This window comes from Danio rerio, chromosome 4 (assembly GCF_052040795.2).
Source record: "Danio rerio strain M-AB ecotype USA chromosome 4, GRCz13ab, whole genome shotgun sequence".
NCBI classification, from domain to species: Eukaryota; Metazoa; Chordata; class Actinopteri; order Cypriniformes; family Danionidae; genus Danio; species Danio rerio.
Genome location: NC_141024.2, coordinates 8260455 through 8285463, shown reverse-complemented (window position 1 = coordinate 8285463; position 25009 = coordinate 8260455). Strand labels below are relative to the sequence as shown.

At 35.1% G+C, this 25009-nt stretch overlaps 2 protein-coding genes across 2 annotated transcripts; both read right to left on the bottom strand.

The window, feature by feature from the left end:
• Window positions 1-644: 644 nt before the first annotated feature.
• On the bottom strand, window positions 645-10398 carry ucmaa (upper zone of growth plate and cartilage matrix associated a). Its single transcript, NM_001089481.1, is given in 5 exon segments — window positions 645-873; window positions 3206-3304; window positions 9129-9224; window positions 9299-9355; window positions 10308-10398. Coding segments are annotated over 5 exon segments (408 nt in total). The 5' UTR covers window positions 10366-10398; the 3' UTR covers window positions 645-775.
• A 5062-nt stretch (window positions 10399-15460) lies between these two features.
• On the bottom strand, window positions 15461-24645 carry phyh (phytanoyl-CoA 2-hydroxylase). Its single transcript, NM_001017823.2, is given in 9 exon segments — window positions 15461-17396; window positions 17477-17611; window positions 18167-18316; window positions 18835-19016; window positions 21114-21195; window positions 21280-21448; window positions 23768-23878; window positions 24127-24185; window positions 24508-24645. Coding segments are annotated over 9 exon segments (1008 nt in total). The 5' UTR covers window positions 24574-24645; the 3' UTR covers window positions 15461-17342.
• Between the last annotated feature and the right edge of the window lie 364 nt (window positions 24646-25009).

The following is a 25009-nucleotide window of genomic DNA, read 5'->3' as shown; positions in this document are numbered from 1 at the left end:
AATGACACACATGCTCGATCTTGTTTGTTAGTTACATTTCAGAGCTTTATGATTGGCTCTTGAAGCAGTAGGAGTGTCAGAAGTCGTTGTCCTGTCAGTCAAGTGTGTGTGCGTGTGTGTGTTTGTGCGTGCGTGTGTGTGTGTGTGTGTGTTAGATTTGTGAAAAGGCACAGAAGGTCGATAAATCTCTTTCCACTTGTTTCCTTCTTCCCTCATTTTCCCATCTGTCGAAGCTCTCAGCGCAGGAATGTCAGACCGTTGCCAGCAAATACTGCCTTGGAATTATTATCCCGTCTGCAGGCGCGCAATCCTCTTTTATTATGCATACAGCATATTTATGAATTTACAAGATGTCACGATTGAAGTGAAAGTCTTTATTTACTTGGTATTTTTATTGCCCTTTTTTTTTTTTTATCATGCAGGGTCGTAAATATGAAGTCTGTTCCTCACTAATGTGGAAAAAAAAACAAGCATTAGTTGCACACATCAATACAGACCCCGAGTTATTTTAAGAGATGGCTGCTGAATGCAATCACTAAAGAAGGAAATTGCTCTTGGATCAAAGCTTAAATTCACAAACTAATTAGGGATGCTTCGATTCGAATGCTGTAAATGAAAATAGGAAGTGATTAGGACAGACAGTATGACATTAAACACACAAAAAGCACTTTATTATGCATGTGTTAAGAGCTTTAGGTCTATAAGTGCTTATATGTTTCTATTATGTCTTGAAATTATCATCCTTTGATGAGTTGGTCTCTGTTAGAGGGGTTGTTTAATAGTACTGGCGGTGGTGAGGGTATTGAGGGTATTGACCATCATAGTTGAACTCTCTCCACTGTTCGTTCCTCTCTCTGGTTCTCTCATACTGTTCTGTTGGTGTATTTAAGGAAAAAAAAAACATACAGTAGTTAGAACTGAATCCAAAAAGCTTTAAATGCATTTAAAGAGTGTCTTTTAGATATTCAAGAGGACCTATTATGTATAAATCACATTAATAAGTGGTTTAAACACAGTTGTGTGGAAATAGTGTGTGAATATAGCCAGCCTCTAATGGTAAAAAAATGAAATAATTCTGTTTTATCATCATATACTTCATAATAACAGTCTGCAGAAACTTTTTGATTGACATTCTCTGAGTGTGTCATCAGAAGGGGAAAGCCCCGCCCATTAGTGATGATATCTCATTAGCATAAACAGCCCTGAGTAAGAAGTATTAGAGTTTTAGTTGTTGCTAGGGGCTCTATTTTGACGCTCCATGCGCAAAACGCAGGGCGCAAATGGTTTCAGGGCGTGTCAGGACGCGTTTTTGCTAATTTAAGGACGGGGAATCTGCTTTGCGCTTCGGCTCATTGTCTAAAAGGGTTGAGTTTATTTTCTTAATGAGTTATAGGTGTGTTTTAGGAATAAACCAATTACAGTCTCATCTCCCATTCCCTTTAAGAGTCAGCTGCGTCGCGCCAAGAGCGCATTCGCTATTTACAGGACGCCAAGTAAGTCTAAGTGGAAAAAATGAGCATTTCACAAGCTAACAGTTAACAGTTGACAGTTTTTTAACAGAAAACTGTTAAACAGAGCATCTACTGCGTGAGAATGAGATATAATAGATCACTTTCGCTATTGGATAGGGAAACCTTTACGCACAGACATCAATTAGTCTATAAATAAATACTTTTGTTTGTTAAGCACAAATATTCGTTTCAAAACTATTTTTAAATTCAGTTCTAATTTCCAGCAAACGAATAAATGAATAATAATAGCAAAATTTGCTCAAAAAGCAGTGGTTTTTCATATTTATGTAGGCTAGAAAATAATGTTTTGTAATATTTTAATCCTTTATATTCTATATATATTCTTATTATATCCTATATATATATATTTATCCTTAATTTTTACATTTTTTCATATGTAAAGATATTTGCCTATTGCTCTCTTGTGCGTATTAAGCAGTGCGTAAGCGAGGCGCAACTCTGCGGCAGAGTTTAGACCAAGTTAGTTTTGGTCTAATGAAAAATCTATTATAGTTTCTCAAAATAGCAACGCGCCAGCGGTCCGCCTCAGAACGCCTTCCTTTTTAGACCAGAACGCCTATGGGCGCACAAATGAGCGCTAATGCATTTGCTATTTAAACAGCGTATCGCAACGCCTCAAAACCACTCTTGCGCCAAGCTTAAACTACCAAAAGACTACTGCGTCACGCTTTGCGCCACACTGCGCCGGGTGTATGATAGGGCCCTAGATCGGATATGGTTGCAGCCGGAATTAACGAGAATTATTTATATTATTTATTATATTTCCCATTTATTGTACAGGGTGGGCCATTTATATGGATACACCTTAATAAAATGGGAATGGTTGGTGATATTAACGTCCTGTTTGTGGCACGTTAGTATATGTGAGGGGGCAAACTTTTCAAGATGGGGGTGGCCATTTTGAAGTCCGCCATCTTGGATCCAACTTTCGTTTTTTCAATAGGAAGAGGCTCAGTTGACGCATAAAACTTATTGGGAATTTCACAAGAAAAACAATGGTGTCCTTGGTTTTAACGTATTTTTCTATCATTATTTAACACATTTTTTTCATTTAAACTTTAGAAGAAATTTATTTACACTATAAAAGCTATTAATTTATATATAACATTTACTCAAATACAATACAATTATAAAAAAATTAAAAAACTCCTGAGGAACTAAGAATTTTCAATTGGTCTTAGTTTTTTTTTTTTTTTTATATATATATATAGCTAATTGATCTTACTTTGTACTAGTAAATTGTCATTTGCAGTGTTCCTGCACAATATTGCACCATAGTTTTTGACTTTTTCTTTGCATTAAATTAAAGTTTGTAATATGATTCCTCCTCATAGCTGGTTGCTTTGGTCCAGTATTTATAGCTCTTCAACAAAGACTTTTCTTAAAAATCCCTGTGGGAAAGAGGAATGGGAAAAACCAGCACTGCAGAAAAAAAGCAGACCGCACCAATGCACTCTATTCATATAAATTCAAGCCACTGTACTAAATAAACAGTTGACTTTTATATCGGTGAAGGAATGCGATGTCACCTAGTGTACTGGATTATAATCCCTAACGATTGGTCTCCGAGCCGCTGCTGTCATCAGACTCTTATTAATCCAGCGGTTCGGGTTTAGACAGCATGTTTCTCTTTTCTGGAGGCCAAGATCATCAAGCATAGAGATCAGTCTCACCGTCACGCTCCTCTTCTAAATAGTTCTCGTGTTCGTTGCTCTGTTCCTCTAAGTGTTCCCGCCGCCGCTCATTTGCAGACATCTTTACCCTCTGCTCCGCTGAAATGAGTGGAAAACACCGATTTCATAATGACAACATTGTTTTTATTTGATACAAGTACAGTACAAACCTATTGTAAAATATTCAACTAATTTTAAAATAAGATCCAAGACCTGTGACGAGATGAAGCCAACCATCAGACTTCAAGGACAACACTTAATGCACATGCACACATAGACATCACCTACAGCAGGGGTTCCCAAACTTTTCAGCCCGCGACCCCTATAATGAAAATGCCAGTGACTCACGACCCCTAATGTCCTCTGAGGTGGTTATAAACACAGTAGTATAAATGCAATGGCGCACACAGACCAATAGAGCCAAGTCTATTATTTGTTTAATTTTTTAATGTCAGAAATGTGCTAAAAAAGTTTAACCTGAAAGTGTATAAAATAAATCTGCTGCATCTGACGCTATTGCTGTCTTTAATATAATGTAATTACCCCAGGGGTCACAATCCAAAAGAACTAGTAACTATAAGCTACTATAGTAACTATATAGTATATCAGTGGTTCTCGGTACGTGTACCACTAGTGGTACGCGGGCTTCCTTCTAGTGGTACGTAGAGGAATTAAATATGTCATATGTACATGCTACATATTTAAAAATCTATCAAAAATTATTTTATATATGAATATGATGACATATAGCCTATATTTATGAGGTCCAGGCAACATTTCCAGGTGTTGATAAATAGGCTACATGTTAATACTTTACATTTAGTACAGATTTTTTTTTTTTTACCTTTTAAAAACAATAACCTGTCATTTTTAACGTTTAAAAGCACATTTTAATTTAAATGTTGACGTTTTTAGTTTGTTTTTGTTAATTTAATTAATTTATTTTTTGAATACAGTGTTAATATTCAAACTATTTATACGTTTAAAGTGGCTGACAAAAATAAATAGGGATTAAAACAATAAAATAGTAGGAATTAATCTGCCTCGTTTTGGAAATGTACAGAGCTGTAGCTGCTTTACTGAGCCTACTACGCTACTTTAATTTAATACTGCTCATTTTGGTGGTACTTGGTGAGACAATTTTTTTCCGAGGTGGTACTTGATGAAAAGAGTTTGAGAACTACTGTAGTATATAGTAACTATAAACAACTATTTTTTTCTTCAGTAGTTTATGGATAAAATGTTGTAATTCTAATGGTTGAATAAAAATAAATAGATTTTTTTTTTTTTAAATCACCAGGCGACGACCCCCACCCCCCACCCCCGGGGGGTTAACGACACCCACTTTGAGAACCACTGACCTACAGTATATACTTTATAACTGCAAGTTAACTATACGAATTTGAACTGTTAAAAGCTATTGGTTACTAGTTAAAGTTATTAGTAACCAATAAATTTATGTTAACTTATAACTTTAACTTTTCCAAATTTGATTATTAGTTATTTATTTATTTATTCATTTGTTTATAAAGAGCAATAAAACAGCAGTTGTTGCCCATTGTGCTGTACAAACGTAAAAGCAAATTATCAAAAATGACAGCAACAGATAAAACATACCACACAACATCAATGATTAATAACAAGACACTAGATGGGTAAAATAGGATCAATTTTCTCCCAATTTAACAGCTCTTTGTAGGAAGTTTAGTTAAAGTTTTCCCCTGAAAAAAAAATTCATTAGACATAGGTAGCCTGTTCCACATTTTAGGACCGACCACAGAGAAAGCCCGATCTCCTTTTCTCTTCAATTTGGATCTGGGAATTTGACTAGCATTTTCTGGTTTGATGACCTTAAACATCTGCCAAATATTTTAACTGTAATAAGATTAGAGAGATGAGTTGGAGCCTGGCCATTTAATACCTTAACCTTACCAGAGTAAACTACCTGACAAACGTCTTGTCGTCAATCCCAGTTGTAAAAACAACAAAAAATAACTTGACTTGTAGTCTAAAAGTGGCAGAAGGTCGATTTTTCTAAAGAATCATCTGTTGAACTGCATCCCAATCATCACAAATACTGCTGAAGACCTACTGGAACCTGCATGGACTCAAGATTCTCAGAATCAGTCAAGTTCGGTGAAGGAAAAGTCATGGTTTGGGGTTGCATTCAGTATGGGGGCGTGCGAGAGATCTGCAGAGTGGATGGAAACACCAACAGCCTGAGGTATCAAGACATTTGTGCTGCCCATTACATTACAAACCACAGGAGAGGGCAAATCCTTCAGCAGGATAGCGCTCCTTCTCAAACTTCAGCCTCCACATCAAAGCTCCTGAAAGCAAAGAAGGTCAAGCTGCTCCAGGATTGGCCAGCCCAGTCACAAGATATGAACATTATTGAGCATATCTGGGGTAAGATGAAGGAGGCATTGAAGATGAATTCAAAGATTTCTGATGAACTCTGGGAGTCCTGCAAGAACGCTTTCTTTGCCATTATGACTTTATTAATAAGTTGTTTGAGTCATTGCAGAGATGTATGGATGCAGTCCTCCAAGCTCATGGGAGTCAGACACAATATTTATTCTGTTTCCACTGCAGCATGACTTTATATTCTATGCTGTACATTATTTCTGTTCAGTGTTTTTGTCTAAGCAAAGTCAGACCTTACTGTCCTAATTAAATAATTAAAAATCAAGGCATGATCATCTGATCTAATCTAGAGACCTTCACCTTTAATATAAGCCACTTCAGACACTAAATGATCAACTAGAAGTCAAGTTATTATTTGTTGTTCCTAAGACGTGGATAGGCGACAAGACTTTTGTCAGGTAGTGTATTGTCATTGCAGTTCTCCATATTTTCTCTCTCTCATCTTTAGAGATTGGCTTCAGAGCTTCTGTGTGTGCAAAGTAAACCGGTTTCAGTGTAATACTCGCTCCTATAAACCCTCTGACTGCAAATCTGGTGCCAAAAATAATGTAGGTTTCTGGCTTTTCCTCTGTAGTGAGGGAGGCTGCTTTAGCTGCACATTCCACTCCTGAGCTCCAACTGCTTAAACTCCTCCAACCTGCAGACTGCTACTGTACAATAACACACACACACACACACATGTGCACACTCATTCACATATAGTACACACATGTATATACACACATACAAATATTCACATGCAGATAGTATGTGCACACACTCTCTAGTACACAAAAACATACACACACATGCAAACTCATTTACACAAACGCGTGTACACAATCACATGCGTGCATACACACACGTTTACTCGCATGCAAACTCGCAAATACATGCACACTCACAGACATGCATGCATGCACGCACACACACATACATACTCCCATGTCAGCACACACTCACAATCTCTTACACATACACTCACATTCACACTGACACACATCATGCGTAAGTGCGCTCACGCTTACACATATGCAAACTCATTCACACTCACATGTGCACACACTCATACACACACAAACTCTCACATACACACACACATTTTTGTAAATCTTTTCCATGCCATTGCTGCTGTAGTTTAGGCTGGTGAAGGACGGACTTATGGTGTGTGTTTGTGTGTGTGTCTGTGTGTGTGTCTGTGTGTGTGTGTGGGAGAGAGAGAGAGAGCACTATTCCACATAGTCCTGCTGGTCCTTCTAGCCCAGTGGTTTTGACTGAAAGCCTCCCACTGAGTGAGGTGTTATTCAATAATCTTTCCTCTGGATGTTTGGTGATTAAATAAATGGAGTTACTCAGGATTGTACGACTTCATGAGTTTGAAGAAGTGCATGTAGTTTAAAACTAGTACGTTTAAAGTTAGTATTCATGATGTTTTTCTTCTGTTGTTCTGTGCATTTGCTATATAGTATTATAGAGAGAGTGTGCATTGGTTAACTGGTCTGCATATTTAATAAATTGGACCTGGGTGATGAGTTAAGGGATTTTTATTTCAACCACATATTAAAGATGAAGAAAGTTTGATTTGATGGAACTCTGTACATTTGCTCGGCTTTTTTAAATATATTAATATAAAATAAAATAAAAATATAATGTTATTTTAAAGACTTTTCTTCATGAGTGCACATCTCACATCTGACGTCTTGTTTCGTACTACAAGATTAAAAAGAACAATATTAAAACTATAAACGTATAATTATATATTAAAATAATTATAAAACATAACTGCAAGTTTACATCTCACTTTTGTTTTGTGTCTTGGAAATGTGGGATTTATTTCTGCCATTGGATAAAAACATAAAGAACTTCATAAATAGCAGACTATGATGAATTTACAGTATACACTCACCGGCCACTTTATTAGGTACACCTTACTAGTACCAGGTTGGACCTCCTTTTGCCTTCAGAACTGCTTTAATCCTTTGTGGCGTAGATTCAACAAGGTACTGGAAATATTCCTCAGAGATTTTCATCCATATTGACATGATAGCATCACGCAGTTGCTGCAGATTTGTCAATTATGTGAATCTCCCATTCCACCACATCCCAAATGTGCTCTATTGGATTGAGATCTGGTGAGTGTGGAGGCCATTTGAGTACAGTGGACGCCTTGTCATGTTCATAAAACCAGTCTGAGATGATTCCCGCTTTATGACATGGCATGTTATCCTGCTGGAAGTAGGGTACACTGTGGTCATAAAGGGATGGACATGGTCAGCAACAATACTTATGTAGGCTGTGGCGTTGACACGATGCTCAATTGGTACTAATAAGCCCAAAGTGTGCCAAGAAAATATCCCCCACACCATTACACCACCAGCAGCCTGAACCGTTGATACAAGACAGGATGGATTTATGCTTTCATGTTGCTGACACCAAATTCTGAGCCCACCATCTGAATGTTGCAGCAGAAATTGAGACTCATCAGACCAAGGAACATATTTTCCAATCTTCTATTGTCCAAGTTTGATGAGCCGGTGTGAATTGTAGCCTCAGTTTCCTGTTCTTAGCTGACAGGAGTGGCACCCTGTGTGGTCTTCTGCTGCTGTAGCCCATCCGCCTCAAGGTTGGACGTGTTGTGTGTTCAGTGATGCTCTTCTGCAGACCTCATTTGTAACGAGTGGTTATTTGAGTTACTGTTGCCTTTCTATCAGCTGGAACCATTCTGGCCATTCTCCTCTGTCCTCTGGCATCAACAAGTCATTTGCACCCACAGAACTGCCGCTCACTGGATATTTGTTCTTTTTTGCACCATTCTCTATAAACTCTAGAGATGGTTGTGCATGAAAATCCCAGGAGATCAGCAGCTTCTGAAATACTTAGACCATTCCGTCTGGCACCAACAACCATGCCACATTCAAAGTCACTTAAATCAGCTTTCTTCCCCATTCTGATGCTCGGTTTGAACTGCAGCAGATCATCTTAACCATGTTTACATGCCCAAACGCACTTGTGCAGCCATGTGATTGGCTGATTAGAAATTTGCGTTAACAAGCAGTTGGACAGGTGTACCTAATAAAGTGGCCGGTGAGTGTACATGGGTCTGTTTTGATTTTAAACAAATGTACTATAATAATGTTTACTGTTCATTTTATTATCATTATTAGACAGTTCTAGTTATTTTTATCCATGATGCTGATAATCACCCTCACATTTTCCTATCTAGTGAACAGATGTGCAATAAATAAGACCACAAGCACTTCCTTCTTTCCTCTAATATGTGACAGAATGAAATTAAGTTGACTTTAATACTGGATTCTTCACATCTGGACCCTGCTGTGGTGCGCATTAGCATAATTGAAGTGTAAATGCAATTTGGTAAAGGATTACCCCAAGTTTACTTTAAGCTCTTTAATTGTCAAATTGCATATTAGCAGGAATACTCCCTTTGATTTTGGGATTTTAAGAAGAGAAAAGCAGAAGTGAGATGTGGAAAACAAGCCGAAGTTACCGCACTCACCATAGTATTCCTCATAAGTTTTAGGAGATCGTCGAGCACGCCGTTTGAAGAAGTTTGAGGCATCAGATGCTGGCACGAAAACTTGCTTAGATGGTCCTGCAAAAACAATAGAGTAAGAGGAAAAAGTGTGTGCATGTGTGGGTGTGTGTGTGTGTGTGTGTTGGACTTACCTTGAGCTTTCCTGTCTTTTCCATCTTTAACAGCTGCACTTTCAACCCCAGTCAGCGCTAAAGAAAAAAAGAGTTTATATGAATAACAGTGGATTTTCTTTAGCTGATATTGTGTTTTGGGAATGTTTATGAGATCTTTAATACATATATTTAATTTAGACCTGTTTAACTAAATTTTTATTAGTTTTTTTTTTTTTTTGCTATTCTGAGATTGCATCTCACCACAGGATGTTTTTTAATGGGCAATTGTTAATTTTTTTCCCTAATCTGTTGTTTTATATATATATATATATATATATATATATATATATATATATATATATATATATATATATATATATATATATATATATATATATACGTTTTATATAACTTGTTTTAATAACATTTTTTCTCTTCCACAAGATCAAGATTAAAAATAAAAAAGTCTCACAAATATGCTTTTTTCTTAAAATTCTGAATGTATAATGCTGAAATTGCTATATTTATTAGAATTTGTGTTATATTTATATTATTATATAAATCTTTACCTCAATATTGACAATTTGTTTTCTTGAAATTCTTGTTATGACCACTTTTATTTTGAGTTTAAAGTGTAAAATTACATGATATGGTTGAAGCACATCAAGAAATGAAAGCAATTGTGAATAAATAAACCAAATATATTATGAAGCGTGCTTTCAAACAAATTCAAAACATTTATTAGACATGCTGCTGTGGTTACAACTTTAAAATAATAAAAAATAATAATAATAAACATCTTTTTTAATATCATAGCTTATGAATATGATTAAATTATTAAATACAATGCTATAAATCAAAGTACCAACAAATCCTGGTAAATAAAAAATGGTTAAATAAGATTTTTTTAGGCATGTTTATTATCATTTATTTTTAATATATACATCATAAAACATCTTTTAATTACTGGTTTCATTTGTTTTTGTATATATATTTGTGCGTGTGTATATATATAAATATAAATTAAATATGTAGTGTTGTTACTCACCGATCAGCACGAGGACTGTGGGCAGCAGCGAGAGCAGGACAGTGTGAGTCCAGGCCATAATTAAGATCAGAGTGTCTTGAGCTGGTACCAGAAGCACAGTCTGAGTCTGAGACCTGGGAGAGCATGTGTTTGATAGAAAGAGAGAGAGTGAGAGAAGAGGGACGAGGGAAGGAAAGGAGGGGCAGCTTTTAAATTCACTTGTATGAGAGAGAGAGAGATCTGAACTCGACTGATCAGACTAGACTGACCCTCTGCTGCTGTCCACACTTCAGCTTCTGGCAGGTTTACAGCTGAGTTTCAGGTTTACATTCCTTAGAAATCAGTGAAGCTGCAGGTCGTCAGGATTAAACCGATTAACTATAGCAGCACTTTCAGCTGTCATCAGAAGTGATATTGCCTGCATTCCTCTCACATAAAACTGTCTTTCATTTGTTTGTTCGTTCTATCATTCTCTTTTCTTTGTTGGTTAATTTATTCTTTCACTTATTAATGCTCTGCATTTTCAATTGTTTTGTCATTCTGTGTTTTCTCTATTCGTTTTTGTTGTTTGTAATTTTTGTTTTCATTTTTGTTCTGTATATATTTGTTCAGTGTATTGTTTGATTATATCTACCTACCATTGCTTCCTATCCATCCATCTCTCCATAGTTGTTATCCCATCCATCCATTTGCCATCCAGCCATCCATTCATCCATCTGTCAGTTGTTCCATCTACCTGTCTGTTGTTCCATCTATCTATCCATCCATCCGTCAATTCATCTGTCTGTCGTTCCCTCCATCCATCCGTAACTTAATCTGTCTGTCGTTCCATCTATCCATCTATCCATCCATCCATCAATTTAACTTGTGTCTGTCGTTCCCTCCATCCATCCATCAATTAATCTGTTTGTCGTTCCATCTATCCATCTATCCATCCATCCATCAATTCATCTGTCTGTCGTTCCCTCGGTCCATCCTTCAATTAATCTGTCTGTCGTTCCATCTATCCATCCATCCATCAATTTATCTGTCTGTCGTTCCCTCCATCCATCTGTCAATTAATCTGTCTGTCGTTCCATCTATCCATCCATCCATCCATCCATCCATCAATTCATCTGGCTGTCGTTCCCTCCATCCATCCGTCAACTAATCTGTCTGTCCTTTCATCCATCCATCTATCCATCCATCCATCAATTCATCTGTCTGTCGTTCCCTCCATCCATCCGCCAACTAATCTGTCTGTCGTTTCATCCATCCATCCATCAATTCATCTGTCTGTCGTTCCCTCCATCCATCCGCCAACTAATCTGTCTGTCGTTTCATCCATCCATCCATCAATTCATCTGTCTGTCGTTCCCTCCATCCATCCGTCAACTAATCTGTCTGTCGTTTCATCCATCCATCCATCCATCCATCCACCCATCTGTCTGTCTTTTCATCCATCCATCTGTCGTTTGTTATATTCATCCATCCATCCATTCATCTGTCTGTCGTTTCATTCATTCATAAATCTGTATGTCTTTCCATCCATCCATTCATCCATCTGTTTGTCGTTCCAATCATCCATCCGACTATTCATCTCTGTCGTTCCATCCATTCATCCATCTGTATGTCTCTCTATCCATCCATCCATCCATCCATCCATCTGTTCTTCCATTCATCCACCCATCTGTCTGTCCTTCACGCTGGAGAATATATATGCTTTGTGTGTTTGTGTGTATAAATGAGATATAGCTTGAGTTATATAGTTGTTGCTAAAAGGGATACATCTGTAGCCAAAAGTAATGAGACATATTTATATTATTTATTAAATTATACATTAATTGTATTTTATATTAACATCTACCCCACCCCGACCCTAATCCCAAGCATCACAGTAATTTAAAAAACAGTAATTATACAGAATATTATTCATACTATTTATTAAAGTACCCAATTAATTGTAATTTATTAATATCTACCTCTACCCCAACCCTAAACCCAAGCCTCTCAGTAATGTAATAAATATTTATCACACAAATTAATTGTTTACACTATTTTTTTTAGCAGGTTACTGGTCAAAAGGTGTACAGATTAGAGGTGAAGATGATGCAGATAAGATACACACACCTAAAGCGGCTCAGATTACATTTCATACCTACAGCCAGCCATGGATATTGATATTATTATGCTCAAGAATGTCTGTATCAGTAAGTAAAACTGACAGAAAGGAAAAGAATTAGAGTAACTACTAGCAGACAGGGAATGTCAGGAAATGAGAAACAGACATGCTGATTGTTTAAAAGAAGAGATTACCAGCTATATATATTTAGTGCTTCTTAGATTGCCATCTGTTTGTCTCTCGATGAAATGTATCAAGGAAAACCTCCATGTTGAATCAATGATTTTCCCCTTTATGGGCTGGTTTGGCTATAGGGTGTGCATGTGCATTTATGAGGCATTTTTCATGCTGCGTAAATGGATTCCTGTGAGTCTGGATTCAATCCAGGTATTTTCTTCAGCTCTGAGTCTCCATAAAGCAGACACCCCAGGAAACAGTAGTGTCCCCAGCCATTCTATATTATATACACACATGCACACATTAAGGACAGCATGTGAAATACTATTCCATGCTTAGGATGATTTTTCCAAAGGTTCCTCTCTGCTCTGGAGAATCAATCTTTCCCAAGAAAACAGCCATTACCTAGAGCTCCCCTCTCAAAGGAACACTTAAAGGGATAGTTCACCCAAAAATGGGAATTCTATCATCTTGTACTCACCCTTTACTAGTTCAAAACCAAGTTTTTTTTTCTGACATTGAACACAAAAGACAATATTTTGAAGAATGCTATAGCTGGCACACATTAACTTCCATTGTAAACATGTTTTCCTACACTCTTTGCTGTTTGTTCAAACGGCTTATTTAAAATGAGCTGAAACAATACAATTCTTGAGATCTTTGGAGGGACAACCTAATTGTTTTATGTATAAGTCGCTTATATTTGTTATGTTAACTTAATCGTTTGATTTGTGTTGGGACAACATGAATGAATTCTGCATTTTTTACAGTGTATGGAAGTCCATGGGTCACACAAACTAGCATTCTTCAAAATATCTTCTTTTGTGTTCAACAGAACGGTTTTAAACTACACGAGGGAGAATAAATGAGGATTGTTTTTGATTGTGCTACACTGAAGTTACTTCAAATCCATACTTTCATCTCTAAAATTCTCGACTTTGTATGGCATTATTAAATATGGTTTGTTTTGGGCCGCTTGGTGACTTGTGAGCCTCTTTTATTACTGTATGTCATTTTTTGGGCCTGTGTCTTTTTACCAAATGGAAACGTGCAGCATGAACATTTTACTAAACATCTTAATATGGGTTTAAAATGGCCTAATGTTGGAAAATGATGACAATGTTATTTTTTTGAATGTGCTATCCCTTTAAAAAGTATTGTTTGCGTCAGTGGAATGTTCCAAAAATGCAAGTCACTGGAATTTGAGAGTAAGAAAAACCGAGACAGGTAAAGCAAAATGAATACATGTGGCTCCAATAATATATTGAGGTCTTTACATTACATTATGGTCTATAAATTTATGATTCCCTTTGACTGGAAAGTGTCCAATAAAACGTTTTAATGCACAGGTAGATCACACTTTGAAATAAATGCACTGCTGCACTAAATCACGGTAATCCATTTTACTTGTAGACCATTTCAATACGGCGATAACTTTGGTCCATGAACAGTTCCTGCTTGTCTTAGAACTTTTTCAGAACTGTAACAAGAGGCCATCCAGTCATAACAAATGTTAACACGGCTGTCATTAAAAAAAGCATCAACATGTGAAGCTTTCTGGATTCTCAGAAGCTTTGGAAATGAAAGCTCTAAAACAGGAAATACATTTAGACCATTGTTATTGTTTACATCCCTCAAAATAGTCTATATATGTAGGTCTAAACATTACTTTCAATATTATTGCCTTTACTCCACAGACTTGGCAAACAATCTTGAATCTGTTCATACAGTTTGGAGCTTGAACTTTTTGTTGTATAATATTTGATGTGGTATTAAAACATAGGCCTTCATTTTATTTATTTTTTACTCTTAAAGTATTGGCACGGCCTTGCATTTTCTAAACCAGCAAATACCACAACTTCAGCAGCAACAACAACAACAATAAAAAAAGATCTTTTATTGTGCTGCCAAATTTTGGGGTGAGCAAATTTTCAATTTGGGTGAATCCCTTTAAGCTCCACACTTTAAAAAAATGAGCTGCTTGTTAACTACTTATTTAAAACGAGCTTAATCGACACAATTCTTGAGTTTTCTTTGGGGAAAGCTGAATTATATTATGTTTAATCCACTTAAATGTGTAAAAACGGCTAACTTAATTGATTTATGTTGAGATAACATAAAGGAATAGTGTGGAACCAGTGTATCTAGTAAGTTAGCATGAGCATTTTTCTGAAATCTCTCTTGGTGTTTGTCTCCAAGATTGTTTTTTGTTGACAAGGTGTGGTTTGAATTGGCCTGCATGAGTTTGTACCTTCGGACCACTTTAAATAGCCTAAATAGCCACTTAGCGCACTTACCTTTTCTGCTAAAAGGCCATTTGATTTACATGGAGTCCGCAGTCTGGGCACGGATGGTATTTATTATACGTGTGTATGCACTGAAAGAAACAAACAAGCATTCATGGCTGCTCTTAAAATGCCCACTTTTTCTGCTTTTAATCAGTATGATCAAAGATTTGGATAACAGTTAGCCAGTAAATATATAAATAGATGGTTTATTTTGCTCACATCTGCTAAATCGAGGTTGAAAAACCGCCAGCGCCTGATATCAATTCAAAAGGGGCTGGTGTGCACCCAAAAAACGTGCGCAAGTGGGTGAGGAAAATATTCTTGTACTAAAATGCAGGTTTTATTGTGTGTGAGCGTAGACAGTTCCTAAAAAATGTATTTTTGTTTGTGTGCGCGTAAATATTGTTAATTTATCATTGTTTTTTTTTCTGTTGTGCAAATTGCTTTGTTAATAGTTTAATAATGTAAATATATGTATAGTTTTTAAAAGTTAACAGCTTGTAAAAAAACAAAAAAACAAGCTTTATATTTACCTTCTAATCCAGCTATCATAAATAATAATGTCCTTTTATTGACTTCTGGTCACACAATAACATCAATTTAGACAGTTTATTGAAAATAAATGTTTATTGCATTTAAAATATGCACAATTATGTGGTAGAAACTTGTATTAGATCAAAACACAAGTAGTGTTGTTAAGGCAAAATTACTAGTGCTGTTTACTGTAAAGGGATAGTTCACCCAAATATTTCAATTTACGCACTTTTTACTCTCTCAAGTTTCTTTATTCTGTTGAACAGTAAGGAATACATTTTAGAGATAAATGAAAACCTGTAACCATTGACTTCCATAATAGGAAATACTATGGATGATAATGGTCACAGGTTTCCAGCATTTTTCACAATATCTCTTTTTTTTTTTTGGTCAAAAGAAAGAAACTTGTAAGTGTTTGAAACAAGTAAAGGTGAAGTAAATGATTACAGAAATGTCATTTTTAGGTGACTGTCCCTTTAAATACTGCTATAGACAAATACTGAGGAACCGTTCAGGTCGCCTCTTAATGCAGGGTTTCCTGAGGGCCTTACATTTCAAAAACTTTATTTTAGGCCTGTTAAAGTCTTCAATTCATTGGAATATTATTTTGAAGATTATCTTTAAGCATTTTAAACAGGTCTTAATTTTCCTGTGTCCATGTGAAACTACTCAGTCGGGCAGACAAACACCAGCAATCCATCTCAATAAAACCTATAACTCTAACTCTGTTTATCAATATGGTTCAGTCTTCTTTACCACAATAACATCAGTTTAAAAGTTCTCCGTGTATTTATGGACCATATGTGGTGAGGACCACCACCTGGACAGACTGTTGTGCATACATTTAGATTATTATAGTTGTCAAAGTGTTCTGTTGAGGTAATATTAAAAAATGTTTATGTATGTGGGTTTGCTTGTTCTGACACGTTATTTAAAGTCTGTAACTAAGAAATAACTCATTCGATTTTTTCAAATGGCGCAAGTAAACCTCTTTTCTGCATGTAAACTTCTTAAATACTTACTGTTTAGCGCTGTGTTAGTCTGAAATTTCATTTATAATGGTCTTACAAAGTTTTAAACACAAAACCTGCAGAAACCCTGTAATGTTTTCCAGAATGAAATGTACAAGAGCTGACTTTTAAGTACACTTTTAAGGGTCACAATTTATTTTGAAGGTCCATTTCTTGAATTTAAGTTACTCTGCATCTACATGCCAACTCATTTTCATTAGATTGTAAGTAGATTATTAAATTGGGGTTAGGGTTAGTGTAAGCTGACATGTACAGTACTTACAAACTTTCTTATAGTCAGTTAAATGTCTGTTGAAGGAACAGTATCAACAGATCAAGACAGTCAACACAATCAGACAGTCTACTAATACTCAACAGGACTATCAAAATAAAGTGTTACCCACTTTGTAGCACCTAAAAGATCTGTATCAGTACCTTAAAGTTATCTTTTAGTACCTAATGGGTACACAGTAGTGCCTAAAAAGTAAAAAAATGTAGGGTACAACCTCAGTCACAACTCTATTTTCTGAGAGTGTAGTTCTGTTTACATCTAACATTCATCAAAACTATATGAGTTCCTTTTATATTCCAGAATAACCAGTTAAAAGCTCTCATTTCTTTGTCTTTGATTCCATCCAAAACTTCATTCCATTAAAGCTGATTTAAAAACATTTCAATTTTACTTTCCAATGTTCCTCAAATTGTGATCAAAGTGCTACTGCATCACTCGCTAATCACTTGCAGGAAAAACGCTCTCACGAACACCTGAAGTATTAATCCAAGACGATGAATTCCCAATGCTTTGAAATCTGCCACAGGAAGACGCTAACATTACAATGTCTGGCTTTCGTTATCATTAGATTAGTATCAGAACTGATCGTCCCACTCCTTAATTAAGTGACTACAGTGCCACCTTATGGCCATTCTGAGTGGATACGCTGGCGAATCACATTGATATTCTGTCCCCTTGAACCAGACGTCCCCGTATAGCCCAGGTGTCCTGCATTCAGAACAAACACATGTTAAAAACCGCAATAATCCAAATGACGGAAAATTTTGAAGTTGAAGTCGTGAACGCACCGCAAAAGTGACCGAATCATCAGCTCCGAACTTCCTAGATGCAAGGTCCTTCACTTCGTTGCTAATGTTTTCTTGAGTTGTTCCATTCACATCAATGTAATAGCAGTCACCGCTGGCGTAGTGACAGGAGATGGCCTGAAATAAATGCACATTGATTTTTTAAAGTGTGTGATTTTAATTACACACAATCAGAAAAAATATATTAATTAAATTTACTATTTACTATTTTTATATCACTTAAATTTACTTTTTAATGTATCATTAATGAAATGTATCGATTTAAAGGATTCTCGAAAATTTATTGATCATCAATTAATTGTTGACATCTCTATATAATGTTAGTAATCAAGTCGCATGTTGACAAAGCATTAAAAGTCAGAAGTGTGTTAATATTGTGCATCTAAACTATTAATATCTGGATGCAGCCTTTATGATGCAAGCTGAGATTGCATCACTCAGCGATGCAATGTCAGACACAATGCACTCAAATAGACAGAGTGACGTCACTGTGAGGGGTAGGGTAAAGGGTGGGGTTAGGTGAGGCCATTAAAAAGCATTGGATGCAGCCCAGATTGCACTGCACCAGGTCTGCATCCAGACACCTCATATCTAAACGGGTATTTGTACTCATGTTTTTGATTAGATATTTTTATTTATCGGCCAGGTAAACATAAGACAAAGACTAAAAACCTTTCGAAATCCATTGGTTTGGTTCATTCCTGAACCGTGGATCAGCAAAGGATGGAAAAACACAGTATCTCCTTTCTCCATCTCTAAATGCACTCTGGGATGGTTTGGGTCGTAGTTCCGCACCCCGTGGTACATCTTATTTACTCCACCCTGAAAGGAAACACATAGGAAAAATTTGTTTTTCTTCTTCAAATATTTCCCAAATGATGTTTAACAGAGCCAGGAATTCTTCACAGTATTTCCTATACTATTTTTTCCTCTGGAGAAAGTCTTATTTGCTTTATTTTGGCTAGAATAAAAGCAGGTTTTTATTTTTTTAAACCATTTTAAGGTCAAAATTATTAACCCCTTTAAGCTATATATTTTTTCAGTTGTCTACAAAACAAACAACTGTTATACAATGACTTGCCTAATAATCCAAACTTGCCTAATTAACCTAGGTACGCCTTTAAATGTCACTTGAAGCTGAATACTAGTATCTTGAAAAATATCTAGTCAAATATTTACTGTCATCATGGCAAAGATAAAATAAATCAGTTCTTAGAGATGAGTTATTAAAACTATTATGTTTAGAAATGTGTTGAAAAAATCTTCTCTTCATTAAACAGAAACTAGGGAATAACAAATTTAGGAGAGCTAATAATTCTTAGCATTTGTCTGCTTCTTACCTCCCATTCTGGGTAGTCGTGTTCCTGCAGGGAGCCGCGGTGTGAGCCGGGCAGGACGACCAGACACCCGTTTTCTCTGTGCACTTTCTCCATAGCCGTCCAGGAACACACTATGCGATCTGCGGGTCTGAAGGGGAAGTAGTGCAGGTCCTGGTGCATAGGATGGCGGGAGGTCTTCTTACCTATAGAGGGTGAAAACAAGTGGGAATATAGGCGCTATTAGTCAAATTTAGGACTTATAAATGCATACAGTTAATGTCAAAATAATTAGCCCTACTGTAAAATTTTAATTCTTTGATTCTAAAGGATTCCCATTTGTTGCTTAATCGAGAGAAGATCATTTCAACACACCTTTAAACATAATAGTTGTTTATTTCCAATAACAACTATTTGACATTGCATAATATTTTTCTATTTATTTTGCAAGATGCTAGTATTTGGCTTAAGGTGGAAATTAAAGACTTAACAAGGTTAGGGTTAGGATAATTAGGCAAACTAAAGGACAACAGCATCTTTTATTTCAGTCAAACTTAAATAAAAAACAAGACTTTCTCCAGAAGAATGAATATTATAGGAAATACTGTAAAAATGTCCTAGTTCTGTTAAACATCACTTGGGAAATATTTGCAAAATATATTGAAAACAAATTTCACTGGAGTGCGATTATTTTCATGTCAACTGTACTTAAAAGTATAGATCTCATTTCTTCATATATTATTTTTTATTAAATTATTAAAATAAAAAGATATATGTAGATACAATTCTTTAAATAGTGGTAATATAATATATATTATATCATGTAATATATTCCTATTATTACTACTGTGGTTTAGACACTTTTTTTTTTTTTAATGATGCAATTTTTTATTTTCTTCAATAATTTAACAGTACCTTTTAACATCCCCTTTTCCCTCCCCTCCCTAACAGCGGAAGTGGCTGTAATTAGATGTTGCTATCTTAAATCCAGTAAATACAGATAAATAACATAAACTCAATTAAAATTAAATAAATAAAATAAATAATACACGTGGTTTAGACACTTTTGATGTAGAGTATTATGTGACTTATTACAACTTTAGTACTGTTAATTACTATTGTTAGTACTGCTTTGAATTTGATGGCTTCATACGTATGTGTAAATATAAAAACATATAAATAACATATATATTCACATACAGTTGAAGTCAGAATAATTAGCCCCCCTGAATTATTAGTCTCTGTTTATTTTTTTTCCCCAATTTCTGTTTAACGGAGAGAAGATTTCTTTAACGTATTTATAAACATAATAATTTTAATAACTAATTTCTAATAACTGATTTATTTTATCTTTGCCATGATGACATTAAATAATATTTGACTGGATATTTTTCAAGACACTTCTATACACCTTAAAGTGACATTTAAAGGCTGAACTAGGTTAATGTATACTAGGCAACTAGGCAGGTTAGGGTAATTAGGCAAGTTACTGTATAACAGTGGTTTGTTCGGTAAACTATCGAAAAAAATCTTAAAGGGGCTAATAATTTTTACCTTAAAATGGTGTTTAAAAAAATTAAAAACTGCTTTTAATCTAGCCGAAATGAAACAAATAAGACTTTCTCCAGAAGAAAAAATATTATCAGACATACTGTGAAAATGTCCTTGCTCTGTTAAACATAATTTGGGAAATATTTAAAAAAGAAAAAATAATTCAAAAGGGGGCTAATAATTCTGATTTCAACTGTGTGTGTGTGTGTGTGTGTGTGTGTGTGTGTGTGTGTGTGTGTGTGTGTGTGTGTGTGTGTGTGTGTGTGTGTGTGTGTGTGTGTGTGTGTGTGTGTGTGTGTGTGTGTGTGTATATTTATTTATGATAATTTTTTTCATATTATTTAAAATAGCATATATTATTTTAAATAATAATTTAAAATAGCAATAGCAAATTAATGTAATAATATAAAAAAATAATCATAAATATAAATATAAATATATATATATTTATATATATATATATATATATATATATATATATATATATATATATATATATATATATATTTATATTTATGATTATTTTTTTATATTATTAAATTAATTTGCTATTGCTATTTTAAATGCTATTTTAAATTATTACGAACTTCCAATTCTAGACTATAATTATTACGTAAAATGTACATTTATTTCAGATATTATTTAAAAAATCCCTAGAATATTCTCCTGCCCATCAGGCTTATACCATGTCTACCCAAGGATGTTAATTCAAAAACACATCCGACTTGGGCAACTGAAGCATTGATATTTACCTGTGTCTGGTGGTTTGTTGATGAGCATAGTGTGCATGGCCATGATGTTGGGTCCAGTGAAACACTCCACATACTTCAGGATCTGAGAAACAAACATTTTAAATGATTATATATGAATGTGCTCTTGTTGTAAAGAGTGTTATATATGCATTAAGCTTGGGTCTACCTGGGGTAAAACGCAGTAGCGGAAAAGCTCTGGATCTTCTTGATAATCCTGAAGTTTGGTCACAGCCTTCTCGCCCTCAACAAACTCTGATTTAGCGATCGAAACATCTTTCATTACCGTCAAACCAGGCACCTTCACCTCTCTCTTACAGATGCGCTCAAACTCGTTCCTACAAAACACACACAAGCACCTGGTTATGAGCAAAGTAGAGCGCTGACCGCTTTTTTTATCAGCGTTTCTGTAAATGATTTACATTGTGTTTACATAATCTCCTGTTAATGGAGCTGAAAAGAACTTCTGATTGATTTATTGTGGAATAATGCATTGAATTTTAAAATAATACACACGTGGTTATGGTCATGAATTGATATAAACCTATTGGATTCTTGGATTTTATTTAAAGAATGCATGGTCACACTTTACAATAAGCTTTCAGTAGTTAGTGTATTTGCTGATATGAACTAATAATGATATCATATACAGCATTTATTAATCATAGTTCAACATTTACTAAACATCCAGATTCATGCTTGTTAACATTAGTTAATACACTAAGTTAACATGAACTAATAATAAACAACTCTATTTGTATTAACCAACACAGGGGTCAACGCTAAGGATTTTTTCTACTGGCCCAATCGAACCAGTGGTTCAGATTTTTACTTGCCCTGCCAATATTTTCACTGGCCCCATTTAAAAAAAAAAAGTTAATAGCTATTTCTTTGCCACAAATAAAAAAAAATGTGTCAAAATGTTTGTAAATATAGAATTTAAATAATTTTTAAATAACTATAAATGTGTAATGAGCAAAATTCTAAGTGTTTTGAAACAAAAGATGGCTAAAGACCTGCCAAACTGTGCAAAAGATCACTTATTTTTTTTAGTCGTGGTGTACCCTGGTATATGTCTGCTTCCAAGACGTTACAAACAAATGTTTTCCTTTAGCATCATCATTAGATGTTACCGCTATGTTGCTGTCTCTTTGCTGTACTAATAACGTGCTCACAACATCCAATCAGATAAGAAAAACCGAGAAGGTAGCATTTGAAGGCTTGAAAATACGAACTGTTTCTCAATTCTAAAACTGTATTTGCACGCAATTGACAACTAGTCACAGGCAAATTACACTTTAGTAACAAGGCAGCAGTGGCCCGATCGGGCCAGTAATGATCCTGTCTACTGTCCCGAGTATGGAACAAAATCCATGCCAAAAGTCTTGAATTAAAAAGCTTGTTGAATATCACAAACTGGAAAAAAAAAATACACCGTATTAACAAGTTCTTGCATTTTAATGACTTGAATTCCGGGGTTTGTATTTTTAGGTCCTGAAATTTAACATATCTGTTTATTTAAGCTGTGAAGATTTCAGCTAAAAATATTTCAAACACGTTTTCATACTTATAAATTCGATAATTCATTTTCAATTTCCAGATTTCACTAACAAAATATTCAATACCCTTTAAAAATACGATGTATAATATTCAAAGGACAATTTTAAGTTCATTTTATTTCAGTTCAAATATTCGCTTCCATAAATTCAGTGGATCAAATTCAACTGCTAAAATTCAACATTACATCCGGGAACTGCAGGAAAAGCAATTGATTGCAGATTGAAGATCGCCAGCTGCTCATTCACCAGCAGGTTCACATAAACCGTCTTTTGACGAATATGATGTTACACAATCTCTATGTTTATTAACTCTTTCTTAATCTTAAATTATTCCATCTCCACCTGCTGGTGAATGAGCAGCTGGCGATCTACAATGTTATAAGTATGAAAACGTGTTTGAAATATTTTTAGCTGAAATCTTCACAGCTTAAATAAACAGATATGTTACATTTCAGGACCTAAATATACAAACCCCGGAATTCAAGTCATTAAAATGCAAGAACTTGTTAATAAGGTATATTATTTTTTTCAGCAAGCTTTTTAATTCAAGACTTTTGGCATTGATTTTGTTCCATACCCGAGCGTCTCACACGCTGGCCCGGGCCATCGGGCAGTCCTTATTGTTGAGCCCTGCAACATTACCAAAACATGAATAAATACTGTAATAACTGTATTGTTCACTGCTTGTTCATGTTAGTAAATGCATTAACTAATATAACCTTATTGTAAAGTGTTAAAGAATACACTAATATCAACATTTCCAACCTAAACTAAGGTTTGTATAAGATAAAACATTAAAGAAATATAAATTAAATGTGACTTTAGAAGTCATTTAAATTGATTTATTCTTCTCTCGTTACATATGTTGCATATCACTGGCTGAAAGTCCATGGCTTTCCCTTTCATAATCAATATTACATCATATTACATAACTGATAACGTGCGTTTCTGTCATATTTTTATTAATTGAAGCAAGCTTTCCTGTCATTTTTCAGCTATGTTTGTATGCAAACACAAAAATAGGCACTTATATTAGTAATTACATTGAATTAATGTATGTTTTAGTGCATTTAACTAAAATGTTTGGATCAGACTTGCTTGAATCTGTCAATGTCCTCTTCTGATACCAAATTTCGGATGAGTATGAAGCCATTTTCTTCATATGCGATTCTCTGTTCTTGTGTCAGGACATCCGTATCAAAAGTGTATCTGCAGGGGGTAAAACGTACATAACAAACATCTATACGTTACTTATGTGATATTTTAATGAATAACCAAATAGCATTCGGTTAAAATCTATATTTCCATTCTTAAATAGTCAATTCAACGTATTTTCAATCACATTAACAGACTAAAACACTTGCAAACAGCCTATATCACGCGTTGCATAGACACGCTTGTCCATCTTTCATGGACAAGATGATGACACAAATGCATTAAAAGATCAGCTGACTAACTGAAGGCTTTGAGGATGATGATGGTAGGACACATTTTGTGCTGAAGTGAAGGACGCTCGCTGAAGGAAACAAGTTAAAGATCATAAAATAAATGCGTTTATATCAACGTATTCACATGATCACTTCGCAAAGCACATAACAAAACAAATCAGTCATGGCAATACATTGTTCATAATTAAATTATGCATTCCCAAATATTGTTTAAAACACAATAAAAAGCATTAAACAATAAACCAGGCCTCTCCCTGACGCCTCGGTCTCTACTGTAAATGTGATCCGGACAGTGTGACTGCAGGCGCGCGACTTCAGTGTGCTCGCTCAAGGGCGCGTTCACGGTGTAGATCTAGTATTACTCCAAAAAATCCTCGGCGAAAAGGATACGACAGCGCCGTGAGACCGATCCAGATGATTCAAAACCACCTTCAGTCTGTCTGCAGCCCGGGACATCTTTAATCCAGTACAGTCGACGAGGTGAACTGAACTGTGCGCGTTTGATTGTGCTTATATAACGGTAACTGGAGTAAAGTGCACGGACACTTGTCCTACATACAGCACCATAAAGGCGCAATGATGACATTTTATTTACATTACTCATTAACTAATACAAAACATAATAATAACAACAACAGTGTGAACACATACAAACAACAATAAATACATTTTAAGCAAAAAAAAAATAACAATTTAGCAAAAAAAATCAATAAGACAATGTAAAGTGTTTTATTTCTTTGTTTTTTATTTAATATAAAGAAAATAACATCACTGCACTGAAGAGAAAATACAATAACAAAAGTTAGAGATAAGAAAATAAAATTTACAAAGCCTCAATCATTAAGAAATAAGATTTGCATAAGCTTTAACTTATTTCTTATTATTAATAAGT